At 42.3% G+C, this 8833-nt stretch overlaps 1 protein-coding gene across 2 annotated transcripts; it reads right to left on the reverse strand.

Moving 5' to 3' along the window:
• Nucleotides 1-1112: 1112 nt before the first annotated feature.
• Nucleotides 1113-3466, reverse strand: LOC124777706 (proline-rich protein 2-like). 2 transcript variants are annotated; one of them, XM_047253202.1, is made up of 3 exons: nt 3313-3466; nt 1344-1530; nt 1113-1307 (listed from the first exon to the last, which is right to left on the reverse strand). In XM_047253202.1, the coding sequence occupies exons 1-3, from the start codon at nt 3349-3351 to the stop codon at nt 1270-1272; spliced, it is 264 nt and encodes an 87-aa protein (XP_047109158.1). In that variant the 5' UTR covers nt 3352-3466; the 3' UTR covers nt 1113-1269. The 2 variants fall into 2 exon arrangements, with proteins under 2 accessions (XP_047109158.1, XP_047109157.1); XM_047253201.1 differs by having other exon boundaries at nt 1113-1530; nt 3313-3465.
• Nucleotides 3467-8833: the final 5367 nt, after the last annotated feature.

An 8833-nucleotide genomic window follows, 5' to 3' on the forward strand; every position in this document is an offset into this window, starting at 1 on the left:
CACCAGTACATTCCCATATGCATTTCCAAAACGTAGTTCGGAAATTTTTGGGGAGCCAACCTTGAATTATTAGAAAAGTTATGGTTTGAGAATTTGTTACTGAAGTGTACATATTTCTTCTTTAGGCTTTCAATAATTTTTCAGTCTACCCAATTTGATATGGATGGAGATGTATTACTCAGAGCACATATTGCTGAGAGAACCGTCAAGAATATTTCCGCTATAAAGAAGATGCATCCACTAGTTATTTCCTTAATGACTCTCAGTCTGTTTTCTTTCCTATTTAATCTTTTACACTGAATGTAGTAGCGTTCACATAGCCATTCTGCTACAGACTGAAGGGAATGGTCATATCGGTCTGATTAAGTTTAGTGACTTCTATTTTTATTGGTGACGTTATTCTAAAACAATACTGAGTACACGATCTACTTATAATGATTAATATTCATATCTTCATGAAGGAAGCTTAATTTCTCATTAGCGGCAGGTTCCCTGTAACTGGCAGCACGAACGGTCTAAAAGGGGTACGTACCCTTCCCTTCTGCCATTGCTACTGCTGGTATTACGCTGAATTGCGGTTACTATTCGTTCTAGATGCTGTTATCTACGAAACATAAAGTCCAGATCCCAGATAAATACTGTTGTAGAAGGCAACTTATTAATCAAATAACAGAAGCATCATTAAATTTAAGGATCACACTATCAAACTAATGTTTGCTAATTCCCATACATAAAAAGAGGTAAAAAGTATATAACTGGAGGAGGAGTAAATAGGCTTCAAGGAATCCATCTTAAATCGCAAGTTGTATTACAGAGCATCAAATCCTGTTCATTCAAAAGTTATGTATCAGTAATCTTTCACAGGGCTCTCTATAGATGAGAAGGGTGTTTTCTCAAAGTATGATATTTGCACATATCAGTTCATGAAGTGCACGTAGTCTGTAACACGGACTCCTTCGGCAACGTACAGCATCTTTTGGAACTGCAAATGAAGTGGTAAAGAATTTGATGAGGTATGAACTGATAGTAACTCCTGTAATAAGTTTTAAGTATTAGTACCATATTTTTGGAGAACTGGTTGCTTTTACAGCACACAGTAAATAAAACATTAATGGAGCTTTTTCATTGCTAGTTTAATCAGAATTGGTTTTTATGAATCATAAGAACACTTCCATCAATTAATTCGGTTAAAGTCAACTGCAAAGGTAAAAACTGAAATCCTTTAACGTTCCCAAGTGCGCTAATCTTGCACCAATAGAAAACACCACTCTAAAACAGGGAAGGCGGCCCTGGTTGTCCAGTTGGTTCAGGCCCACCAGTTGGCTGTGGCCCTCCAGTAGGTTGGGGCTCTCCAGTTGGTTCAGGACCTCCAGTTGGTGGGCCTGGTGGTCCAGTTGGTTCAGGACCTCCTGTAGGTTGACCTGTTGGATCAGGACCTCCGGTTGGTGGGCCTGGTGGACCGGTTGGTTGTGGCCCATCAGTTGGTCCAGGAGGGCCAGGTGGAGTCTCTTGGCTGCGGCATGCTGATACCTGTATTTGAATGTCATATTGCGAACTACGTCATATATGTAGATGGAAATTAAGTGGTATTCCATCTGAATGGAGATTAAGATTCCGCTAATGTAGTTTTGAAACAAAGACAATAAATCGCAGAAATTATGATGTGTGACTATTCTGTCTGTTGTGATCTTTGATGAAAGCTGATTTCGCCTCAGTGCCAGTGATGGCTGTGTGTTGGTTAGCTGGAGGCAATGCGAGGGCCTGCAGCCTATCAATTGCCGTGCTAGACACACTGGACCTACAACTGGAATTATGGTCTGGTGTGGACTGCCACTCTGCATGGCAGCACCATCAGTCTCGTGGTCATCCCACGCACTCTGACTGGAAGTATGCACATCAGTTTGGTGATTCGACCTGCAGTGCTGCCATTGATGAACAGCGTTTACCAAAAGGACAATGCTCGTCCACATACTGCTGTTGTAAGCCAGCATGCTCTACAGTGTCCACATGTGCCTTGGCCTTCTCGATCGTCAGATCTGTCTCTGGTCGAGAACGTATGGGACGTCATCGGCTGACAACTCCATCGTAGTCCACAAACAGCATTAACCGTCCACGTGTTCACCGACCAAGTGCAACAGGCGTGAAGCCCCATCCCAAAAACTGACATCCGCACTTGTGCAACACAATGCATTCGCCTTTGCGTGCTTGCATTCAACAGTCTGACGGTTACGCCGGTTATTAATGTACCAACATTTCATATTTGCGATACCTTATCTCGCACTTACACTGACCTGTCGTCTTGCAATGAAAATGATTTAAATATGATACGTAGTTAAATCTATTCCCGAAATTTCTTTACTCTATATTAATTATTTCTTGTTGTTGCGGTTTTCCCGTAACGTCGACTTGCGACCATACGGTGTAATCACTGTTGCCTCAGAAATCGCAATGGAGCAAAATCTCTAAGTATTTTAGGCATTCTTCAGAATTTCTTGAAGAGAAGCAAAGTCTGTACAAGGTTTGTCCCATTCAGGTTGTCTCTTGAACGAAAGCAACTATGCCTGGGCACATGCAGTGACTAGCTTGAAATCAAACACGTGGACAATTCTTTTCTAGAACAAGTCATCTCGGGTGATCAGATTTGGTGTTATGAAATCGAAGCTATCGCAAAATGATAAAATGCAGAAGTTCATATGAAGTTTTAGCGATTTGACGACATAACTGATATTCAAATCAATGGGACACACCAGTTGAACAACGTGTGAAAGACAGATTTCACTGACAGTTACTCATGGGTGTATGAATGTTCTGTGCGTTGTAATCAGGTGGGATAGGGGAGGGGATGTAGAACACCTAGAGCGTTGAAATCAACATCTTAATTTTCCTGCACTTTGTATTAATTTTTTGTCGAATCTTTTTGGATTGATGTCGTGCGATTTAGGAAATCCCCCTTAATCGCGTGTGAATGGTCAGACAGTGATTGCAACTGTCACCCTCTCAAACATTTGTCCAATAAGAGGAAAGATGCCGATTACTTAGTGAAATTATGAATGTATAGCTTATAACGAGTCACGCGTAGTTGAGAAATTTTTAACAATCTCGTACACTCTCTTAACTTTTGCGTGTAGAACTAATTTGAAGTAGCTTACAGATCCGAAAATGTTAGAAATAATTTTCCACCCTTACATTCGAGAATACCATGTTGTAGGTACATTTTCAAGCATACAGTGTTTGCAAGTTAATATAGAAATAAGTACCAGTAAAGATACGTTGAGCACAAATTTCGATAAAGTCTCAGTCCTTACTACTCACCACAAGACACAGGAGAAGAGCTGCCACTGTCGCCCTCATGGTGATGGAAGTGTTGTTGTGAACATGGGCTGCAGAGCTTTTATATGGGTCGCCACTGCGTGATGTGGAGTACTCGTGATTCCGTGACTCTTCAACAAAGGGACGAGCAGAGACTGCAGTCTAAATGTGGCAGTGGAGTATCTGGTTGTATCACAAGGTCACAGAGCACAGCTGCGACGAACTGAATATCTTACTGTCGCTCAGTTTTTCATCGACACCCGCTTGTTCCTAGATGTCTGCCTCAAAGAAATAAAGAACCAACAAGGCATGACGAGAGTACTCGTACATGAAACTTTTTGTGCCCTGACAGAACAAGAGATAAGTCGTCCTTACCGAGTGCGGTGGCGTAGTGTTTAGCACACTGGCCTGGCATTCGGGAGGACGACGGTACGATCCCGCGTCAGGTCATCTTGATTTAGGTTTTCCGTGATTTCCCTAAATCCCCTCAGGGAAATGCCGGGATGGTTCCTTTCAAAGGGCACGGCCGACTTCTTTCCCCATCCTTCCCTAATCCGACGGGAGCGATGACCTTGCAGTTTGGTCCCCTTAACAAAAACCAACCAACCAACCAAGTCGTCTTTCGCCGCACACTCCTTCATCGACCTGCTGATTCTCAAAGCTCAACCTAACTCCAGTGTGTAAATTGGGAGGTTATCTGTCACATCGACGGGATGACGTATAACATTATCTTACATATGTGACTTCATGAAGTATGTGTATGGTCCGCTACCGCCGTATCACCCGTTTAAATGACTAATATACCTGTAGCTTCCTTGTAGAAGCTTATATTTGAAGTAAATGATCAATGCAATTTGTAGGATAGACATTCTGAAACGCATAAAGCAACCACGGTTCTGCAGGTGTTCAGGACTGCGAAGACTGTGGTTAAAAACCCTGGCCCACCGTATAGAGTTACGTCGTCCGTGGTTGCGATAAAGATGAATGCTGATGTGGTTCCTGTGCTAAAAACACGCCACAGTTACTGCCCAGGTTTTTTTCCATTTCAAGCTTGTGGTCTGTCCCTAACACGTTGTCGTGAAGTTAACTCCCTATCATTCTTTCCATCCTCAGCCGCAGAACAGAGGTTCCTTTGCATATTTTTATGCTGAACTAGCATTAAACTATCGCGAATCCTCGATATATAATTACTAATCTATATTTCGTAACTACTCCTGCAAATTTGTCTCCTGGTGCACAGAAAATGGCATAGCCAAGCTCTTTTAACGTATTAGAGTATGAGGAATGTTCTTCTTTTCCTTTCGTTTCGGCCTTTGTGGCACCACATGTAGCCACGTCATGAATTCCGCTTTCTACTCCTACCCATATATCCTCTTCATCCTTCTCTTCCGCCCTTCTTTCGTGATCGTCAGTATCATTTTGTCCGCTCCACTGGTGACCCTGTGTCGTATTCCTGGCCTTCTCTGTCATCGATCTCTGGTGCGTTGAAAAATATATGTGTGCACTTGCCTCCTTAGTTTCCAAACTTCATCCGCAATTTCGACCAATACTTAACAACCCAACTTCTACTTGCCTCATGGCTCGTCATAGTATTCTTCCCCTACACTCTTTTTTTTTCATACTATCCACATTCATCCTTATCACATATCCTGGAGCAGGAGGAGATTAGTGTTTAACGTCCCGTCGACAACGAGGTCATTAGAGACGGAGAGCAAGCTCGGGTGAGGGAAGCATGGGGAAGGATATCAGCCGTGCCCTTTCAAAGGAACCATCCCGGCATTCGCCTGAAGCCATTTAGGGAAATCACGGAAAACCTAAATCAGGATGGCCGGAGTCGGGATTGAACCGTCGTCCTCCCGATTGCGAGTCCAGTGTGCTAACCACTGCGATCACATATCCTGCAAATCTTACAGTTTTCAGTTTGGTTTTCCTGATACGAGTTGCAGGCACTGCCCCTCCAGTGTGATAGAACAGAAGTATCCGATCTATAGGAGGCGTCATATATGGTGGGCTGCGAACGTCCGTTGTCTTGACACTACTGCACGTTCCGTGTGGTATGTCACCGCCAACGGTAAACAATCGTTCTTGTCTCCACAAAGTTCATCTCGCCGACTCTTCGTTTTGCAGGGCGGAGATCTCCAGCAGTAGATGTCTGGCATCTGGTCCAGCGAATTCTGGCATTCTTCACATGTGCCACTCTTGACAGACTTACACCACAAATGATACCTATGTTCCAAGATTATGTGTATTACCGGCAGGCGAACAGTCACTGTGTGAATTGGTTCACACAGTGAGTTCACTCGAAGAAAGAAAAATTCTGCTCTGCTACATACATAAACAAACCACTAAAACGCAACCTGATCATTAGAATAAAATACCTCTCTTACAAACATATGATATCCTCTCGCTCCTTTCCTTTCCACCTTTGTTATGTTTAGGTACAGCTATTGGGATAGGCGTAGTTAGGGGTACATGTCTGAAGTGGCGTTATTGTTACTTTTTCTTTTAGGGTCAAAGTGATGGTGACAAATAGATCCTTCTTCTCTTGTAGTATAAACAGGAAAAAAAGGATGCCTCGCTGCCATCTGTAATAAAAGACTCTGTGGGAAGAAAAAAGTATAGAGTTTTTGACTAACAATGAGAAAGTCTTGGATTCCAGATGCCAACCTCTCCACTACTTAAAAAAAATGAATAAAAATCATCAGCAATGGCAGCCGAATAAATCTGGCATAAGAAATCACCCTTGTTCTGCCAACTTCATTGTTAAAGAGGGTGGAGGTTGTAACACCTCCGATTTATGTATCCCGCTCGATCGGGCTCTGAATAGCAGCCCAAATAAATATTAATTAATGTGACCGTGTACCTAATGGGGCTGGCAATCGGATTTGACTGCTACGGAGTTGTTACATTCCATTTTGTCCTTCTCAAATGCTGTAATAATGAAATGTCCGGTGACAAGAAGAAACGCCAACACAGCTTCACTAATCAAGAACCTATTTTCGTCTCAAAAACACAAAAGAAGGAGACAGCCACTGCCTTCGTCATACATATTTAATAACGGCTAATCTCAGCACAGGCTTCCTGGCTATTCATTATCGTCACACGCAAATGCAATCCAACACTGCAATCCAAATGATGCCGGCGCGGTAGACGCGAAACCACAAATATCGGCACAGAAATATCACTGATCACTCTCGTAATTATACTTTTTCACTTTCCCGTATTATTCTAACCCAAAGGGGTTAAACCGCGGCGATGGCCACTCGCTTTGTCGGTAATGCCTTGCATTACAGCAACAGGCCTCCACACGGCTCGGCCCGCAACCTGGGAACTGACTCCACTCTACATGCGCTCTCGCAACACGACACTATCGATTGTTTGCCCTATCGACCTGTGCCGAGTGCAAACTTATAGTAAGGGCCTACGGACCCCTTACATCCCCGCCCTCGAAAACTTCTTTGGAGCCTCTGGTGTAAAAGAATCGGCAAGGGAATTAGACATTGCTACATCTGAACAAAACACACAGTGTAAATAATTAATGAAATTACAATTCACTAAATAATCCCTCGACTCCGGTAGTGGGGTGCCTCCAAAATAATATTCTACAAAAGGTTATTACATCTCACAAACATGGCATTGTCCAAATTACAATTTTTTTATCAAGCAGCAATAACCCTCTATAGTCCATATTGAATGTTACACACAACATACAATCAAAAATTATTACGTGAACACATGACATATGAATTATTACATCACAAATTAGTTGCTACAGGTTTTACACTCATTCTCATGTAATCGTCGATATGAAATTTGAAGTTCTAGTTACAATACATCAGAAAATACAATGCAAATAAACATTCCCGTTTTTCAAATGTCCGTTTAACAACTGAATGTTCTAAACATGTCCTACCCAACTACATCAAGGAGCTTGAACTCTCTCATTTCAGACATTCGCCCCAATCGAGTTCCCCTTCCTCATCTGGGTTATCCCTGTTCTCGTGTGAGTAGTACCTTTTTATGTTTTCCACATATTCCTTACCATGCACTCTCTTTGTCCGTGCGTATTCCAACTCCACAGAGTTAGGATGACCAATTTTTATAATCCTGTATGGTCCCTTATAAACGTGGTTGATTTATGTATTTCTGAGTTTATTTTCTTTGATTTTGCATGAACCTTTATTAGGTCCAAGTCTCCCACTCGGTAAGTTATAGATTTCACTAGCTTGTCGTGTCATTCCTGTCTTTTCCTAGCCTTCTCCTTCATACTTAGTTCCACTAGCTCCAATTTCCTTTCCCAGGTCAATGAACTTCCTGGTGGGTAGACTAGCAACTCACGAAAAATACTGTCGGGTTCTTGATTGAGCAATACTTCACATGGTGCAAACCCTGTAGAATCATGTGGGAGGTGATTCCTGACCCACTCAAATTCTTCCAGATATTCTTCCCATGAACCATGCTTCCTATGACAGTATGTTCGGCATAAACGGTTCAATTCCTTCATTGTTCGTTCTGCAGGGTTAGAAGCTGACCTATACCTAGAAATGGCAATTTGCTCTATTCTGTGCTCATTTAGCATCTCTGTCCACCCCTTTGACCTAAATTGTGACCCATTATCACTCAAAATTTGCTTAGGAATACACACCTTTTGAAAATAGTCTTTCTCAAAATGGTTAATGATGGCTCTACTAGTAGCTTTCTTCAACAGGTAAAATTCTATGTACTTGGAAACCAGTTCTTCCACTACTAAGATTTGTGTGTGATTCCCTCGTGAGGCCGGAAGTGGCCCAAAGAGATCCACTGCAACTATGTCCTTAATTGCTGTTGGTACAATTGGATGCATATATCCTTTGTGCTGTACTGTAGTCGTTTTAGATTTTTGACAGGTGTCACATGTACTCAGTATCTTACGTATACGCCTTCCCATGTTTTTGAATGCACAATCTAACTTTTCCAGGCACTTCTTCGGTCCATAATGTGCATTACTATAGTGCGTATACCAAATTAATTTTTCTACCACATGCTCAGGCATGCAGAGTTTCCAGTTCTCCTCACTCTCCTTGTTTCTTTTATAAAGTATCCCATTATGAATATAATAAAATGTGCGAATTCTTTCCTCTCCTGCACACCTGTATTTGTTTTTAATTGTCTTTAATATCTCGTCCTCGTCTGGTCCCTGTGCACATTCTTTAGGAACTTCCTTATGAATTCTTCATACTGTACTCCCTTCATCAGGTTAATTCTAACTCCTTCTCCTTCTGGCCTGTCCACCAACATTCCTCTCGAGTCAGCTGGTAATCTTGACAAAGCATCAGGTATTATATGTGTTGCTCCTGGTTCATAAATTATCTCGAAGTCATATTCCTGTAATGCCAGGGCCCACCGCGTCAGTCTGCTATGCCTCAACTTGCTTGTGGTCAGAAATGTAAGGGCCTTATGGTCAGTCACTACTTTCACATGCCTCCCAGCCAAATAATACCGGAAACGCTTAAACCCCCACACAATTGCCAATGCCTCCCTTTCA

Source organism: Schistocerca piceifrons, chromosome 2 (assembly GCF_021461385.2).
Source record: "Schistocerca piceifrons isolate TAMUIC-IGC-003096 chromosome 2, iqSchPice1.1, whole genome shotgun sequence".
In the NCBI taxonomy this organism is placed as follows: Eukaryota; Metazoa; Arthropoda; class Insecta; order Orthoptera; family Acrididae; genus Schistocerca; species Schistocerca piceifrons.

Coding starts and splice junctions, on each gene's coding strand:
- LOC124777706 (XM_047253201.1), bottom strand. CDS start 3,351: ATGAGGGCGACAGTGGCAGCTCTTCTCCTGTGTCTTGTG. Junction 1,531..3,312: donor CTCTTCTCCTGTGTCTTGTG/GTGAGTAGTAAG, acceptor ATTCAAATACAG/GTATCAGCATGCCGCAGCCA.